The following is an 18479-nucleotide window of genomic DNA, read 5'->3' as shown; positions in this document are numbered from 1 at the left end:
AATATAATGGTTGCTATGGATGCTGTTATCACTGAAGCCACTTAGTTCGCATGACGTAGTTCCCTCAGAAGTATTTTCACACTCACTGTGTTATGCTTTTCTTTTAATGATTAACATTTAAGATAAAATGTGAAGGGTATAAATATCAATTATTTGAACACATAACCAAACATTTCTTTAAAAAAAAAAACACTTTCTTTAGGTGAATACAAAAAAATGAATTGACATGCTTTAAAAAATGCTTTTTAAATGGCACATGAGTTTTGGTAACATGGACTGAGAAAACATGCATCCATCTTCTACTTGGAAACTTGGTTATAAACTTAAGTTGCCTGAGCAATGAATACACATTTTGAATAGTTAAATATGTGTAGTATTAGATTCTGTGTTTAAAAAAAGATGCTTAATTTTGAAGAGATACAGCAAGCAAATGTCACCTATTGGGTGGAAGGACCTATGTATAATGTAGACTACTCTTGTATTTGACAACCAATAGGCCTAATAATAGTCTACAAGTAGCCTAAGAGGAGATGACTACCCATCATGTAGACGATGGTCTTAGTCATTAATGGTATTTAACCATCATAACAGCATTAACATAAATAGATAGCCTATGTATTTAAGCCATGTGTGTCCCAAACATAAATGCAGTGTGTGTGTATACCAGATATTCCTCATGTTGTAGGGTTGTAAATCTGTTTACAGAGTCACAAACAAACAAACAAACAAAAAGCTTCATATAGGCTACTCCTATTGAGCCTTCAAAGTGCTCTCTAAAACTACACCAGGGATGGCTTGTGTACGTGAAATGAGAAAATTAAAACTTTGTTGTAGAGCTAAACCAATACATCGTTAGAAAGGTCTTGACCTAGAGAGTAATATTATGTATGTATTAAGATTCTACATGGCCCCTGTTTTGAAATACTGACCTTTGAAACGTCACCTTGGTGCATGTTTGAAGGCTTATAATTAAGCAATAAAAGGGGCTATCGACATGGGACCAACTGTTATAGAGAGATCTTGTCCTTAGTTATCATGTGAATATAGTCAACAATTTGGAACAATGTCAAGTATGGTTAAAAATAATTTTAACCTATTTAAAAATATAAAAATTAATTTAATTTAAAATCGGAATACATAGATGTGTTTACAATCCCCCTAGACTCCTCATTGTACTCTCAACTAACTATTTACAACCTCCAATTCTAAGAAAAACACTAATATTTTAAAAACTACAATTCCCTATAGATACACAATGCAGCTTGATACGAATAAGCACTGCAGTTGTAGTTTTTCTGGTTTGCAAATTAGGGTTGTAAAAAGATATATCTACTGAATAAATCAAACATTTAGTACAGCCAAACTATTGATTACACTGTATCTAGATGATCTACGCTAAGAAAATGTAAATATGTTGATTTATTTAAGCTATTTTAGCCGAAACAGGATAACCCGTAAACCCCGCCCACAACACAATGCACTTCCGTGTTTCTCATAATCGAAGGAGTATTGTTAAAAGTGTTAACCTTAAAATTAACATATCGTAATGTGAATCATTCACATCTGTAGCAAAGATAGGAAACACGCATGCAGATAAATTCATTTATTAGTGTGTATTGTGGTCCTTTTCAAAGTTGAACTTAATATCTTAATGTAGCCCATCTACGTCTCCACAGCACTTTACCTGGATATTTTCTTTTCAGATGGAGGAGGATTGTTCTCTCCCTTGATTCGGTTCTAGCTTTGAAGATTAGTTGTCCTCTGAGCTCACAGTCAACATCTTTAAGGGTAGATTGGAAGTCTGAGTCAGATTCTTGCCATCTTCTCCCAATCCGGTGTTTTTTCTCTATGTTCAGCAGAGAGTCCTCAATTCTACAATGGTCAGAAAATAAATATTATTAATAGTTATTTACACACTTGCTCAGAGAACAGTGACAGATTATTGCTTACTCTGTTTCACACTCCATGTACGACTCACAAGTCCCAGATCTATACATAAAAATAAAAAAACACAGCACAAAAATTCATTAGGTACCAAGCAGAAAGCATTTCTGTGGTTCACCCCAGACCAAAGAGTGCATACGTTATTAGGGAGGCCTTGGTGATAATTGATTACTAATCACAACATATTCAATTACTGCAGTATTATAGCAACTCTTAATTTATAACCATTGTAACGGTTTCCTTCAAAGCTATGCTGTTACTGTAATCACACCTACTTCCATGCTGAAGCACATCAGCAGGGCACTGAAAGACAGCTGTAATTACCATATAGTTTTACATAAACACATTAAACTCTTACTTGAACTTGTAGAACTGAATCAGCTGGATGATGTAGTCCCTTTTCCATTTACAGACAGTGTCTGGAGAACAGATAAAGACATTACTACTGCTCTAATACATTGTTTCATTTCATGTAACTTCACATAGCTTGCAGGATTGTATTTCATTACTGTACACGGAAAGGTAAGTATAACATATTTGCAATACGCTTTGCTAATAATTTGCATGACCTTCATACAGTGTTCAAGACATTCACCCAATCACTTCAGTTGCTTACTTATTGGTCTCTGTTTCTGATGGGCTAGCTCCATCTCTCTTTTCTTCCATTTCTCCATGTCTCCCTCAGAAACCAACACTAGACAACAAAAATAACAGAAAACAAGACATCAATACTACATACTCCATGCAAAATGCGCTTGTAAACAGAATCTAAAATTCTCCGGTTTACAACTATTGTTTCCTGCTTCTTATGTGCATTGTTTACCTGGTGCGTCTCTGATGACAGATGAGATGTCTTCTTGAGCGAGAATTGATATTTTCTCTGCTCTGTCTAGTCTTTGCAGGAGCTGCATCTCTGCAAACACAGTTTAATTTACTTATGCTGACCAATTTGTGAGTGATCAGCTTCACTCCAGAAAATATAAAATGTATAAACAGTGAACCACCAGCACAGAATTTTGACAGGTTATGCTGCAGTGGACAAACCTAGGTCAGTTGATTTCCTCCGTCCATAATGCAAAAGGGCATCAGTCAACAGATCGAGGCGGTGAGATGGACTCATCTCCTTTGTGACTCTGGCAAATCTTCGGAGAAAAGACCACAGCCTTTCCATTCCTTCCCCGTCTGTGAGCCCAAACCCATCGAGCCGCCTAGTGCTGTACTTGATCTGTGATTAAAGCAAAGTGGTAGAATAGACGCTGACACTGAGCATGATCGTACTTCAGTGTAAACTGCTTATAGTGATCACGGTTACAGTGATCAACCACTTATATGGATTCAAAAGCTTGGGAAAGAATCATTGCTGTAGAAATGCTGTGTAAATAATTTGTTTATAGTAATCAAGTAGTCCGCTTAGTGTGTTTCATATTGTGTGTGTGTACATACGCTTGCTGTGCACAGTTGCGCGCCATGTGATGTTTTCCTCTACTCACACTGCTGTGGTCTATGGAGTTATTTTGCCCTCCTGTTCCTGCTCTGCTGTTTTTTTGGGACTTTTATGGTACATAATGATTGTCCTGGCTCTCTCACAGCAGCAGCTAGGCCTACTGCATGTTACGTGAGTGTAGTGTAATGCTTTCACCTTGACCATTCAGACAGGGCTTGGATCAGGAGAGGGCGTAGGTGTAGCTTATTTTATTTTATCTTTAAAGGAACACTCCACCGTTTTTTCATATTAAACAATGTAATTTCCTTAACTAAGACGAGTTGATACATACCTCTCTCGTCTCAGTGCGTACGCTCAATCGCTCTGGCGCGCGGCGATACTTTGAGTCCAGTTCATTCATTAGGATCCAAACAGAGATGAAGTTAGAAACGACCAAACACCTCCACGTTTTCCCTATTTAAATATAGTTACACGAGTAGTTACACGACCAAGTATGGTGAGACAAAATAAAACGTGGCGTGGTGTTTTTTGTCGCTTTTAACTTCATCTCTGTTTGGATCCTAATGAATGAACTGGACACTCAAAGTATCGCCGCGCACCAGAGCAATTGAGCGCACGCACTGAGATGAGAGAGGTATGTATGTATCCACTTTTCCTTTAAGTCAGAAAAAATAGTGAAGCTGTTCATGTTATTACTTTATATGCATGTAATAATTATACAAATTAGATAGTAATCTGCATAAAACATAAAAACAAATTTGGTTATAACAATCATCCGCTTATAGTGATTTGGCCCAGACAGATGTGAGATAAGCGGTTTCCACTGTATTGTCCAACAGTGCATCTCTGAAACAAGTTTAGACAAACACCAGTTGGGAAAAATGCCAGAATAAAGATTACTTTTAGGCACATCTACTTAATTTCAGCTGTGCAGTTGATAGACAGGAAAATTGAGGGCAAACAGGGAGTGAATGATGTGTGACACAGGTCCTGATGTCTCTATAAAGCCAATTAATTACCTGGCAGGGCAATTTGTGTCCATAAACATGAAATGCCAGTATGGCCAAGGAGATGTTGTGTGGTATGCCCTCTCCTGATTTCTGATTGAACACAGTATGGCATAATTTTAAGTAAATGTGTCAAGGTCTTTTCTCAAAACAACAATTCAGTTTTACACAAAAAAGTACTTACATGCAAATGTGAGGCAACAACACAGGCAATGTCATAGACTACTCGCAGGTGTATGTTCTTGTCCTCACATCTTCGAAGTAGCTCATCGATGACATACAGGGGATAGGCTAATCTATTTCAACACAAATTTGAATAAGGACACTTTATACTGAGGAAAAGTAAAAATTAATTATACATTCTCCAGCATAGTGAAGATTATAGAATGGTGGTAAAGTTCAAATTTTGTAATGTTTTGGAATATACATTCCATAAGGTTCATATTTGGTGACTGGAAAAATTTGAATTAAAATATGGCTTATTATATGAATAGGTAGAATCAAACAGGGGAATTATCATTCTGGAACACAGGGTCAATAGTCAGAGATGTCACTACTGTGGCATTTACTTACCGTTCTCCTTGGCTCATGTTGACAAACATTAGGGGCATTTCATGACGACAAGAGGCTCCAAACACTCCTGTAACATCAAGTTTATTTGCTTGTTTTTGTGACCTCAGCACGTTGCCAGCCTTGAAGTTACTGCAGTCCTAAAGATTTAAGGAAAACATAGATTTATGGGAGGAATAATGATTAATTAAATATTTCATTAATATTTCATGGACACAGTCCATGAAATTCTACAACTAAGACTAACCTCGTGAGGCTTTGAGCTGTCAAGATGTGATAGCAGGTATTCCTCTACATCCTTTTCATTAACAAACATGCGGGTTCCGTGTAATGGCTCAACCGCACTTGTACCTGAGCTGTGCTTCCTCACAAGGCCAAAGTTGGCATCCAATGTAACAATCATATCCCCATCCGCCTGGAAAACAAACACTTACAGTAATCCTGTATCTGCATCAGGTTTATACATTTATACGAATACAATTTTATTATATTTTTATACTTTATACAAAAATTGGTACTTTCCTGTTATCCGGACCCCACGATGGCCTACCCCTAACCCCGCCCCTAAACCTACCCGTCACTAGGGTTAAGACCAATCAGGGATGACTATACGGACTATACGGGACTAATGCCGCGTTCCAGGCAACCTGTAACCCGTGTTTTTCCAACCTTATACCCGTGAAAGTGTACTGGAACGGCAGTCAAACCCGTGAACTCGTACTAGATCGATGTACTACCAGTTACGAGTTGGAAAAACACGGGTTACAGGTTGCCTGGAACGCGGCATTAAAGAAACACGTGGGATCCGGATAACAGGAAAGTACCCAAAAATTAAGTAAGTTTTCAGATATCAATTCAATGCCATTAGGTCATGGAAAATGCAATCAGGTTAATCGAACAAGAACCACGCTGGAGCTAGAACCAACCTTTGGGCATGCTGGGCATATGGTCCCATCATCTAATTGTGGGCAAATATCTACCAAACTTCTTTGTGGTGATGCCTAAAATGGGATATGGATTCTCCCACCAGGGCTCTGTAGAGTGTGTTAACCTAGGGTATAAGCAGCAGTCAGTGAAAACATTACTGTTTCCTATACTTACATCTGGTGATGGTGGTTCACTCAGAAGTTGTTATTTTGATAGAAAACTTTTAAGAATACTTTTGCATGCAAATGTACAGTACTATATGGTTACATACTTTAAGTTGTGATAATTAATAATGCAGTACAATCAAGGAAGAATGTGTAATTTTCACAACCATATGGAATCGGTCTTCCATGAAAGTACAGTAATGGCGCTTTTCCACTACACAGTACCAGCTCGCCTCGGCTCGGCTCGACTCGACTCACCTCGGCTCGCTTTTCGCTCCGTTTTCCATTGCAGATAGTACCTCCACAATAGTACCTGGTCGTCATAGCGACGCTGCAGGAAAATGCCATGACTTAATCTTCTACGCGAGGCACCCGCTACCCAAACACACAGGACAATGGAGGAAATCGAGTGTGTGCTGTTTTTGGATGTTTTTATTTTTGCTGTTTTTTATTCAGGAAACTCCCGTCTGGCGCGTGCAATAATGACGCAGTGAATGGTGACGATTCTCTCTGACCAATCAGCAGTCTGCCATGTTTTCACGTCACATTTTAGTATCACCTCAGCTCGCTTAGAACCTCGCCGGAGGTGGTACGAAAAAAAGTACCCGAAAGCAGGTACAGGTACAACTTTGACACAGTGGAAAACCAAACAAAGCCGAGCTGAGTCGAGTCGAGCCGAGGCGAGCTGGTACTGTGTAGTGGAAAAGCGCCATAACTGAAATTTTCACTTCACAGGCAAGACTTTAAACTGACCTCTGCAAGTGTGAGGTTGTTTTTCCAGCGCAGGGTGTTGCAAAAACCCTCAACAGAAACCTGACACTCCAGTGACAGACAAACAAAAAGCTCTAGCAGAGGTATGGAGAAGGCTGTGTGGGGCTTGTCGGCTATTGCCGGCCAGAGACCATACCTGAGCAAAGTACAGGTTTCTGGTTCACATGCACACATATTGACTGTGACGGTGCAGAGCCGTCCTGCCAAATAAAAAGAGGGAAATATATATATTAGAAAAAACATAAACAAGTACTACTATAGAGACTAACATATCAGCATAGACTAAATCACTTGAGTGTGTCACCTACAACACCATAAATCAGCAAACAACTTTTTTTTTTACAAAATTGTATCAGACATTTGATTAATTCCTTATAGGAAATCATTACTACACATGTATAGGACCGAATTCCTTAACCTGTCAAGAAAATTAAATACATTAAGATTCTGTCATGTAAAAGATCATGTAAAATGACAAACCTGTGCTGACAATGACCTTCATGTCCTTTGTGTACACAGCATGGGTGCTATGGCCTTCAGGTAAATATAGGAATAACCCCAGGGAGGATGGCTCATAGTAGACATTCTGTAAGAAAGATTGATAGCTCTAACAATCTTTTTAAAACTACAAACTCGTGACACTAACAGTTGATAATACATAATGCTAGAACAATTTGAAGTATCTAATAAATCTGTTGAAATTACTGTGAGTTTGTTGCCTGTGTGTATGACTGCATGGTATTGTTCTTACATTCCACTTATCAGAAAGATGCAGTGAATTTCTGTGAGTCCTCTTCAGACAACCCTCACAAAACACTGCAGTGCTGCTGCACTCAATGCACCTGTAATCAGCATGTTCTAGACAGACAACACACTGGGTAGCGATTGGTGCTGAACATTCAAATGACACCTTAAGCATGTCATCCTTGACTGCATCCCAGGCATGTAGCTCTCTCTTCTTTGCCTTACTGTATGCACTCTCAGAACAAGAACTACAGCTCGGTGCCACATCATCGGGTTCAGCCTGTTGAGATGTAATAGTCGGGTCGGTCTGTTTGGAGTTGGGCTGGGGAAGACCTTGACTAAGGTAAGAAACCTTTGCAGGGCCAACGATACACCTCCTCACCACCTTAATCTTAACGCTCCTGGAACGTGTGGTCTTAACTGTTTTTCCCATATCTGAAATCAAAATATTTGGCAATTATTACATAAAGCAAAGTGCAACCTGTACTTCTTATCACAGCCTAAAAGACAGAAACACATCAGTGAACATGGGATGCAGACAAGGGATATGTATTTGGTGCCATAGATATGTCAATAAAAGTAAGGTTAGGCCTATGGCTTCACTGAAGCGTTAACGAGCATACAATATTATGCAATAAGCCTTACAGTGTGGAAAAAGTAATTTTTACAGGCTAACTTTGCGTTTAACTAGAAACTAAATTTCCCCATTAGCTTCATACGTAAAAACATGCTTATTAGCAACGTTAATGCTCAAATAAAGCAAGTAAGTAACGTAATGATAGGCTAATAACGTAACGTAATAGGGCCTAACGTTAGCCTATATAACGTTTACAAAATAATCGCAATACGCTTATCTCATGTCAACACTCATGTCACGCAACATTAAAACACATTTTATGTATTGTTTTCCCTTATTGACTAATTAATTTCCGTTAAAATGCTCGGTTTTATCATTTAAATGTTCTTACCTGAAAATATCAAGCGCGAAATATTGCAACGTTGCTGCGTCATTCAGTAGACCTCCGATTACCGGCGAGCTGGATTCCTCTGGTATTGGATCTGGAGTCTTCTCTTGTATTTGTCGGTGATTAACCATGTGGATGGATGATAACAGCCTTCTGAGCCTACCAGTAGGCGCAGCAGGCCCCTACTGGCCCATATATATCCGCTGTGCTCAGCTGCTTGGTTTGATCAGTTTATGATGATATATTGCTGAGCTCAGTGTAAAGCTTGGACTAAATAGAGAGTGCATTGTGGGTATATGGGTGAGCTGTGAGCTGTTGTTGAATGTCAAAAAGAAGCCATATATGGTGTGTTCTGTGAAGAGGCAGGAAGACTGCCATGCATGTATCACACACGCTCTGACTGAATGAACACCAGAAACCATCCAACCACAAAAGGGCCTCTTGCGTAAGAGAGATCGACCAATCCCAGCAAGCGCAGATCGTTCAAAGTACTGTTACAAGCTGTTTAAGTCGCAGAGTCTGGTATTATAGGGGCTGTGATGTGTTTTGTGTAGCCTGAAGGGTGGTGATGGCGCATAGATAAGATGCTTGCCTTTGGCGTGGGAGATCTGGGTTCAGTTCCCACTGTGACCTATCCACCATTGTGTCCCTGAGCAAGACACTTAACCCCTCGTTGCTCCAGAGGCGTGCGACCTCTGACATATAGAGCAATTGTAAGTTGCTTTGGACAAAAGCGTCAGCTAAATGAATTAATGTAATAAAAATGTCCTTTGAGTGAAAAGCTTAGAACTTCTTTAAGACATTGAAGAATAGGAATCTATTTTTGTTCTCATTTGTTTTCATTTTGTCTGTTCTTTGAGCCACACGTTAAAACTTCACTACACCACTTTCCAAGATTGGGTCTATTTTGTGAGTTCATCTATATTCTGCCCTCCAGCTGTTTACAACAGGTGTGCTTATCTTTTTTGAATTTGGGCCAGGTTAGGGATGTCTGCTGTTGTGGGCCTGTTATGCTCTCTGAGGCAACACAAATAACCTTGAGTCAGTTCCTTGGCTTGTAGCTACATCCACATGCAGTCACGAGCAATGTAACTACGTTAATGAACAACAGTGCAAGTCAAACCTGTATTTAGGCTAAACCGATTAAATGTAACCAATGTTTGTGAAGATAAAGTAACATGAGCTCAGCAGATTTCAAAATTAAACTCTCCTGTACAGGAAATACCCCTCTGATTAGAGGTTTACCTAATCAGAATAATCCTGTCATAGCATAGCAACATTTTGAACAGCTCTTTGCATGTATGAGTTTTGTCTTGCATCATTTTCGATACATTCGGACTTTATTGCAATGTTTTGCCCACATCATGTTGTTTTCAAACAACAATAAACATGCAGAACACAACATGTTTTGAGCCTTTTATCATCATCATCATCATCTTCCCCTCACTGCTCCATGTCACCTGGATTGCCATCCATAATCAGGATATCGTCAATGCTGTACTTTTTTGCCATTTAAAAAATACAAGCCAAACACAATTTACTGTGTATTTCTCCTCGTATTACTGCTCAGTTTTTATTTAAAATCAATGACCAAAAGACAATTATTATGAAGTGGCATCCAATAGACATTTAGCATCTCGATACAGCAGGAAAACACAAGATAGGCTACAAAATCTCTCCATTTCTGCTCTAAATATACCAAATGATGCCTTTAATTAGTTTACTTAAATCATTAAAAGTGTTTGTAGCTTATACACCTGTGATGGACTGGCGACCTGTCCAGGGTGTACCCCGCCTTTTGCCCATGGTAAGCTTGGCTCCAGCCCCCCCCGACCCTGTAAGCAGGATAACTGGTTGATGATGGATGGATGGATGGATGGATGGATGTAGCTTATACACCTGCAACACGTACACATACACGTTGCTGACGTACTGCGGTAAGCGTGTCGACTCATTTCCGTTTCCGGTGCTTGTGTGTTGGTACCGTGTTGTGCTGCTCTCGCTAAATACCAGTTACGTTTGTTAGATTACAGCGGCCAACTGTCCGCTAAACACTTATTCTTTACAGTAATTTTGCCTAAGCACTCACAGTTCTTTCCATCTTTTAGTGACTGCTGTTCAATCTCATAGTTGTTCTAAAGTTTTGGTAGCTGACGCTACAGTACTTTAGCTTAGCCGTTAGCGACTTTAGCTTAGCAGCTAGCGATGGCTTCTCCTTCTCCCTCTCTCTCTCCTACTTTCTCCTGCTCGGTGTGTCAGATGTTCAGTTACTCCTCTGCCTCCTTTAGCGGTAATGGTATGTGTAATAAGTGTAGTTTATTTGTAGACATGGAGGCGAGGCTCAGTGATTTAGGACCTTGGTAGATCAGTCTTTAGCTCCTGTAGCTAGCCAGTCCCTGGTAGTCGGTGTGGAACGGCCTGAGTTAGCCTCTGGTAGCCGTCCTCCGGCATCTCCTGTGCAGCCAGGAAGGGGGGGCTGGGTGACTGTCCGAAGGAGGAATAGTCGTAAGCATTCAAAGTCCACGGGGCACCATCAACCTGTTCACGTTCAACAGATTTTCCCCACTCAGCGACACACCCGCTGAGAAACCAACTCTGATCATTGGCAGCTCCATTTTGAGAAAAGTGAAGTTAGCGAAGCCAGCGGCCATAGTTAAGTGCATCCCTGGGGCCAGAGCGGGCGACACTGAGTCTTATTTGAAACTGCTGGCTAAGGATAAACGTAAATACAGTAAGATTGTTATTCACGTCGGCGGTAATGACTCCCGGTTACGCCAATCGGAGGTCACTAAGATTAATGTTGAGTCGGTGTGTACATATGCAAAAACAATGTCGGACACCGTAGTTTTCTCTGGACCCCTGCCAAATCTGACCAGTGATGACATGTATAGCCGCATGTCGTCATTCCGCCGCTGGTTGTCGAGGTGGTGTCCAGCAAACAATGTGGGCTTTGTAGATCATTGGCAGACTTTCTGGGGAAGACCTGGTCTGATCCGGAGAGACGGCATCCATCCCACTTGGGAAGGAGCAGCTCTCATTTCTAGAAATCTGGTCAAGTTTATTAGTGGACCAAATCCATGACAACCCAGAGTTGAGACCAGGAGGCAGAGTCGCAGTTTAACACACTTCTCTGCCCTTCTTTTTCAGCAGTTACCCACCCAAAACCCTACGCAGAGTCGCAGTCTAACACACTTCTCTGCTCCTCCATTTCAGGAGTTACTTAGTGAAAATCCTATAGTGACGGTGTCTGCCCCCCCACCATCGAAATTATTTAAATCAAAGGTAAACAGAAGAGGAGCTGTGCATAAAAATTAAAACCACAAGAGCAATAGTGCAAACGAATAGGAAAATTAAATGTGGACTCTTAAACATCAGACCTCTCCACTCCATGAGATTCCCCACTGTGACACGTCCACCAATGCGTCCCTGAGCAAGACACTTAACCCCTAGTTGCTCCAGATGTGAATTGTAAGTCGCTTTGGATAAAAGCGTCAGCTAAATGTAAATATTAATATTGTGAATTTCCCACAAAATTTCTTTTTATCTGACCACTATTTGGTAACTTTCCACTTGCTATTGCTGAACTACACGCCATTAGGCAAAAACTTCTATACGACGTCTATCTGATAGTGCTGTAGCTAATTTTAAGGATGTGATTCAATCTTTATTCATAATCATGTCTCAATTTAACAGAGGACTCTGTGCTAATTTCAGTCCCTCCCAAATCGATCATCTTGTTGATAGTGCTGCAGGCTCGCTGCGAATGACACTCGACTCTGTAGCCCCTCTAAAAAACAAGATAATAAAACAAAGACGGTTAGCTCCATGGTATAATACTGAAACTCGCAAATTAAAGCAAATATCGCGGAAACTTGAAATCTGGAAAATTCTCATTTAATTTGGCAAGATAGTCTTAAAACTTATAGGAAGGCCCTCCGTAATGCCAGAGCAGCGTACTACTCGTCATTAATAGAGGAAAATAGGAACAACCCCAGGTTTCTTTTCAGCACTGTAGCCAGGCTGACAGAGAGTCACAGCTCTATTGAGCCAAGTATTCCCATAGCTCTCAGTAGTTACGACTTCATGAGCTTCTTTAATGATAAAATTCTAACAATTAGAGACAAAATTCACCAAGACCTGCCCTCAACTGGCACCGACTTATCTCTAAACTCAGGAACCTTGGAAACGACTGTAAAACCTGATATACAGACGTGTTTGTACCCTTTTGTGAAAGAAAGAAAAACCCACAATGGTCACAAAGAAAATTATAGACAAGCATGTTAAAGGTAAAAGCTGTAAGACCATCTCCAAGCAGCTTGATGTTCCTGTGACTGCAGTTGCACATATTATTCAGAAGTTTAAAGGTCCACAGGGCTGTAGCCAACCTCCCTGGACATGGCCCCAAGAGGAAAATTAATGACCAATCAAAGAGACAGATAACACGAATGGTAACCAAAGAGCCCAGAACAACTTCCACAGACATTAGAGGTCAACTCCAAGGTCAAGGTACATCTGTCATGGGCAGCTGAGTGCAGAAGCGGAGAACTGAGGTGTGGACCCAAATACAGACTGTAGGCAAGGTGTTTGCAGTAAAATAAAGATTTATTAAGTCATGTTGTTTTATGTCCTTACATGGAGTCTGTGTTTTGCTGTGAGACGGTTGTTTTATGGTGTTAGTGGACTGCATGTCGTTAGCTGCCGTGTGGTCGCGCACAGGGCTGATTCCGACCCGGGGTCCCCACGTTAAAAGCAGAATAGTGGCTGATGCGAGCAACGGAGAAAACAGGCGTGTGCTTCATTTATAAGTGAGTTTTGAGCCCATTGACAATAAGGCAATGAAAATTTGATTCATTTCTTTGACAAACTTACATATAGCCCCTTTAAAGTCAGGGCTGGGGAGAAGCTAACATCAGCTGCCAAGACCACCTCATCTGACCTGCTAGCAATAACACAAGACTGGGAGCAAAAAGTCAACTTGGGGAAGCAACTGAAGTTTTTCGAGGTCATTTTGAGGTCAGAGTGAACTTTGACCCCCCAAACTCTAATCAGTTCATCTTCGAGTCCAAGTGGACATCTGTGCTAAAGACAGAAGGACAGACAGACAAACTGAAAACACAGTCTTATATTTTATTAAACTGCTTTTTCTTTGAATACAGCAGATGATAAATTTAATTTAAATGGCTATGAGCAGACAGTCACGTGGTGTCGTCATTTCCACGTCCACAATGATCCACCTGGACCCGATCTCATTTTATCATAAAAGTGCCCTCATACTGTCTGTAGCCCTGGTGTAAAATATAGGGATTAAAATAAGTTAGTTCCTATCAAAAGCAGAATAAAATAATTCAGTATGGAAATTAACCCATCCTCGCTTGATCGTCGTTGCTCCATACCCGGTTCACTCACCCTCGTCCTCCGTTCAGTCGGCTGGGCTCACCCTCCGGTCCTCTCCTCTCGGGCTTCCTCCACGGCGCCCTCCCGGCTCCTCCCCGCTCCTCGCCTCACCACCTGCGCCTCGCCTGCTCCTCTGTCCTCTGTGCCCGCGTCCCCCGGCGTCCACCTCTCCTCCCTCACCTCTTCCCTAACCCCCTCCGTGAACCCTCAATAAAACCTCCTTCCCTCTGAGCGTTGCGTTTGGGTTCTTTCTGTCCCGTCTCCCAACAATAAACACCCGCAGTCGAACCGGATTCTGCAGCTACAACTACACCGTTTAGTGTCGAGAGGACCCAGAGTTAACTGCTTTTATTAAATTAACGATTTACTTTAATTTTGGGGATTAAAACATTACATTATTACACTAACACTGTCTTGCTGACAGACCTGACAAAGCATCAATTCATTTGTGTAACAAGTCAGCATCATGTTGTATTTTACCAAAATTTTTATCCGTTTATTGCAACAAAATCACAGCAAAATGTTAATTTTTGGTTCATCCCGCTGTAGTAATCACGCCTCATTTATTTGCATTATCGCAGCGAGTAGTGCAGTGATCCAACATACACAGATTAAATTTGTGTTAGGTTTGAATTCACACTAAGGGGACATGGTATAATAAGTGTCATAACAAGACCAAGAGGTCTGAACTGTAGAAACACCAGTTCAGTTTGCTGCCAGACCAAATACCAAAACTGCACTTTATCAACTGATCTTCATTTAAATCAGCTGCTCACATCAGTGGAGCCCTTTGGAGTCAGGAAATTTCCAAACAACTGCAAAGCCATTTGCCAACGCAAATCTTATCAAAGCTTATAAAGTTTTCTTATCTTAAGCTCACACAATATACAGGAGGTTATTTAGGTGCAATGACTGTGAAGTTAAGTGAGTGGATGTTTGGACAACATTTGCACTGTGATAGTGTTTTTTCTTCTCTGGCACTTCAAATCACTGCCTGTTACAACAGGAGCCCTTCCAAAATTCCTCAGAACAGTAAAACAGGGGGAGGACGCTGTGGGGGAAGTCCGAGGAGGAGAGGAGGGATGAGCCCAGCCGACTGAACGGAGGACGAGGGTGAGTGAACCTGGGAGGGAAACAGACAGAGAGACAGGGTTAGGGATGACAGGGACAAAGCACAGGGAAAATGTGAGGAAACATGAAAGCCTGAACACAGAGGTGGCACCGGGTATGGAGCAACGACCATCAAGCAAGAGTGGTGTGGAGAACCGGGGTTGAAATACAGGCAGGGATGAGGTTGACTACTGAGGTGCAGGTGCGGGTCGTTGGCTGGGCTCAGGAGCAGAGGGAGAGAGAGCACACACAGGGGAGAAAACACAGGGAGGCAGGCAGGGAACAGAAAACCAAGGAAAAAGCTGAATAAGAGATAAAAAGGAGAAAAAAAACAGGACACTCACCGTCAGCCGGGCTGCCACCACAACAAACACAGTGTTATAATCTACCTGTTTGCTCATATTACCTCAGCAGGGCTGCTGTGTGTCATATTGTTTAAACCAGTCAAAGTCCATGGTGAAGTTTAACTCAGATGATAAAACACCAGAACAATCAATTTTGCCCATTTCCACGTTTTACCAGAGTGGAGACTGAGGAGTCACTCCACAGCTGTGCCTCTGAAAATGTTCTGTCACCATGAAGTTGTGTTATGATATTTGTCTTTTCACCTTTTTGATCTTTGGAGAAAATCAAATCCCATCTGAGGCTCCCACAGGGGAAAGCCACAGTCCAAGAAACAAAGATGGAAATAAATATATAAAAGGAACTTAAAATATGGGAGAGGCTCCTCTGGAAGCTCTGTAGTGATTTGTCAAAACGCAGACAAAGGAAATGTCATGTAGTGGGCCAGGAGGTTGAGTCTTCACCAAGTGTGACTGAAATAAATGAATGTAGTAATGTAACGTTTGCTTTTGTGCTCCACCGTGTTGAAGCTGAATTTTTTATACACCGGAAAACATCTGCAGTATTTTTCATTGTTAAGCTGTTAAATCCCTTAAAATATGTAAAATGAAACCAAAGATTCAAAAAAATAAGCTGCCAACACTGTCCAGTAAACCTAATTTATCAGTCCAAGATCAAATATGACAGCCATAAATCAGGATGTACTGGAGAGAAAAATGGCTAATCAACTTGTCATTACAGCCCATTTTAGATATGTGCTCATGTGGATAAGATTCCTCAGAATGTGGTGGTAAACTCAGCACCTGGCTACGGGTGTGAGCTGCTGTGTAAACAGCGTTTTTTTCCCCCTCTTAGTCGTTTTCAGTCACTGCCCAAAGATTCCTTAGAACTGGCATGAAAAGCTGAGCTGAGCAGGGTGACTATGAACGTCCATCAACATGAACTGACAGAGATAAAACTGCTCATTAAACCTGTTTTGTTTTGTTTCCACCTTTTACCAGAAAGCTCTGGAAATGTCCTCTTACCATTGTTTTTACACAAGAATCATAAACGGTGCTGAAACTAGGCTAAAATGAGAACAGCTCAGTGCCATAGATGCCTGAAGATGCAATCTTCACAGATATGGGTTTGTCATAGAGGCAATGAAAGCTGCCAGGGATTGATTCAATAAAGTGCGCTTATTAATCTCATGTTGTCTGTTTTTATATTTGTTTGTAATGAATGAATGTAACTTGAGAACACCAGTCTTCTTCATAGGCCCAGAAATGAACACACATACACATGAAGGGAATATGAGGTCAGGTTTCCAGTTCAATTAATAATTTGTGTTTTTAGTGATTATTAGTTCCAGCACCTGATTATCTGCCTCCTTGTTCTCTGTTGTATTTGGTTTCACACGTCCTTGTGTATTGTCGCTAGCTTTACTTCCTGTTTTATTTTGTAGTGATCAGTTTTATGTGTTTTTTGTCTGGGTTTGTTTCCTGTCTGCTTGATTGCTTATGTGTCTCACCTGTGTTAATTGCCCTGCCTGCTTGTGTGTATATATTGCCCTCAGTTCTGTTTAGTCCTCGTGGTGTCGTTGTCTATTGTTGAGTGTTCTGCCTTGTACTCTATTTCCTCGGATTTATGGATCTCCCTGTGTTTGGATTTAACCCGTGTTGGACTGCATTGTTGGATTTTTCCCTTTGGTTTGGACTCTCACCACGAATCAAGATGTAAGCCTGTTTCTAGTATTCCTGTTTTGTTTCCTTAAATAAACCATTTGTTCACACTAGTGTTTCCCGGCCTTAACACTCAGCCTGCCTGATAACATCAGCATGCTCACAATGAGTATGCTAATGTTTACCCTATCTCCAACTGTGCATACACAAGGTAACTCCGCTTTAATCTTGAGAAGCTGCAGAGCTGCAGTCTCTTTTCATTCAACTTACACTGCAAATTTCCAGCTAAACTGAGGTGCTCTCTCTCACGTGTCATTCACTGGTCTTGTGCAGTTTTACGTGCATTACTGCTGCCGACAGCTGCATGCACGCCGCAGTTCCTCGCAGGTCTATTTCAAGTAGCCGGCTATTTAAAACCGATAAAATATTCTTTGTTTCATCAACGCTGATATTATCCTAAAGTCCCACGAGGTGCGGACAACACCAGTGAAGCTGGGGCTCCGTCTCTTCAGCAAGTGTTCCTCTTCTGCCACCACACACATACACGCTGCGCCTACACATGCACACTGACGATCCAGGGTTAGGGTTACAGTTTTGGATTTATTCATGCACTTATGCACTTAAATATTTAAAGTTTTATTCTTTTTACATGTTTACAGCATTAAACATTGAAATGTGTCTTGTAACAGGCTGAATATTAACTTATTGGGAGAAAACCGGTAGTTCTATGTAAAATCAGACATTGAGCACACCCGTATCGCCAAAATGGCATGATCCTTGTTTCACTGCGAAGCTTCGACTGTGAGATTGACAGTCGAATCAGGCTCCGCCCGTTGGCGCATTGAATCTTCGGGGTCAGCCCTACCAGGTAGTTCAACTTCCTCGCTTTCTTTTCTCCAAGTAATGTCCAGTTTTGTCCGGTTTTTATATAAATATGAAGTAGCAGTCCAGAACTCTGGGTGCCAACCAACGCTAACAACAGCAGCGGCACCGGATGTGCTCAGAAGCTAGCTGCTGAGAAGCTCTAGTGAAGATAAATCAACATTTTTATCCCAAAATCTAAAGTAAAAAGCTAATTTAATAAAAGCAGTTAACTGAGCTCCTCCCGCGGGTGAACAGCGTAGCTGTCAGAGCGTAATCCAGACCGACTACGGGTGTTTATTTGTCCAAACGCTGCAGCGCTGCCCCGGCTCTCTCCTCTACACCTCCCGGTAGCTCAGCAGCTGTCTGTCGGCCAGCGGAGAATTAGTCCCCCGCTCTGCATGGTCCTCTCCAAACAACTCTCTGAAGCCATCTTGTGACGTCCGGACAATCTCAACACAGCGTCATGCAACTATCTCGCTTGAGTTGAAAATTTAACTCGCACGAATCCCTTCGCATCGAAGAAATTGACAAGTGACACGCAGGAAATATCACAGACAGCTCACAAGTGTAAC

General features: G+C 41.3%; 1 protein-coding gene across 3 annotated transcripts in view; it reads right to left on the bottom strand.

Moving 5' to 3' along the window:
• LOC119895610 overlaps positions 1-9048 on the bottom strand; it is a 33898-nt gene extending 24850 nt beyond the window's left edge. For 2 of the 3 annotated variants that reach the window (XM_038708860.1, XM_038708852.1), the window contains exons 1-14: positions 8540-9048; positions 7579-8006; positions 7308-7413; positions 6810-7027; positions 5892-6016; positions 5213-5380; positions 4969-5105; positions 4580-4691; positions 2989-3169; positions 2768-2857; positions 2561-2638; positions 2303-2363; positions 1951-1989; positions 1685-1872 (exon numbers count right to left, since the gene is read on the bottom strand). In XM_038708860.1, coding sequence (XP_038564788.1) covers positions 1685-1872; positions 1951-1989; positions 2303-2363; positions 2561-2638; positions 2768-2857; positions 2989-3169; positions 4580-4691; positions 4969-5105; positions 5213-5368 — 1042 coding nt within the window. In that variant the 5' untranslated portion in view covers positions 5369-5380; positions 5892-6016; positions 6810-7027; ... (1 more) ...; positions 7579-8006; positions 8540-9048. Of the gene's footprint in view, positions 1-1588; positions 1873-1950; positions 1990-2302; positions 2364-2560; positions 2639-2767; positions 2858-2988; positions 3170-4579; positions 4692-4968; positions 5106-5212; positions 5381-5891; positions 6017-6809; positions 7028-7307; positions 7414-7578; positions 8007-8539 lie in introns of those variants that run through there. The other variant, XM_038708841.1, reaches the window with a different exon arrangement.
• Positions 9049-18479: the final 9431 nt, after the last annotated feature.

Source organism: Micropterus salmoides, unplaced genomic scaffold, assembly GCF_014851395.1.
Source record: "Micropterus salmoides isolate LMB-PRFRI ecotype aquatic unplaced genomic scaffold, ASM1485139v1 Ms_hic_scaffold_10, whole genome shotgun sequence".
Taxonomy (NCBI): domain Eukaryota; kingdom Metazoa; phylum Chordata; class Actinopteri; order Centrarchiformes; family Centrarchidae; genus Micropterus; species Micropterus salmoides.
This window is presented reverse-complemented; position numbering and strand designations above follow the sequence as displayed.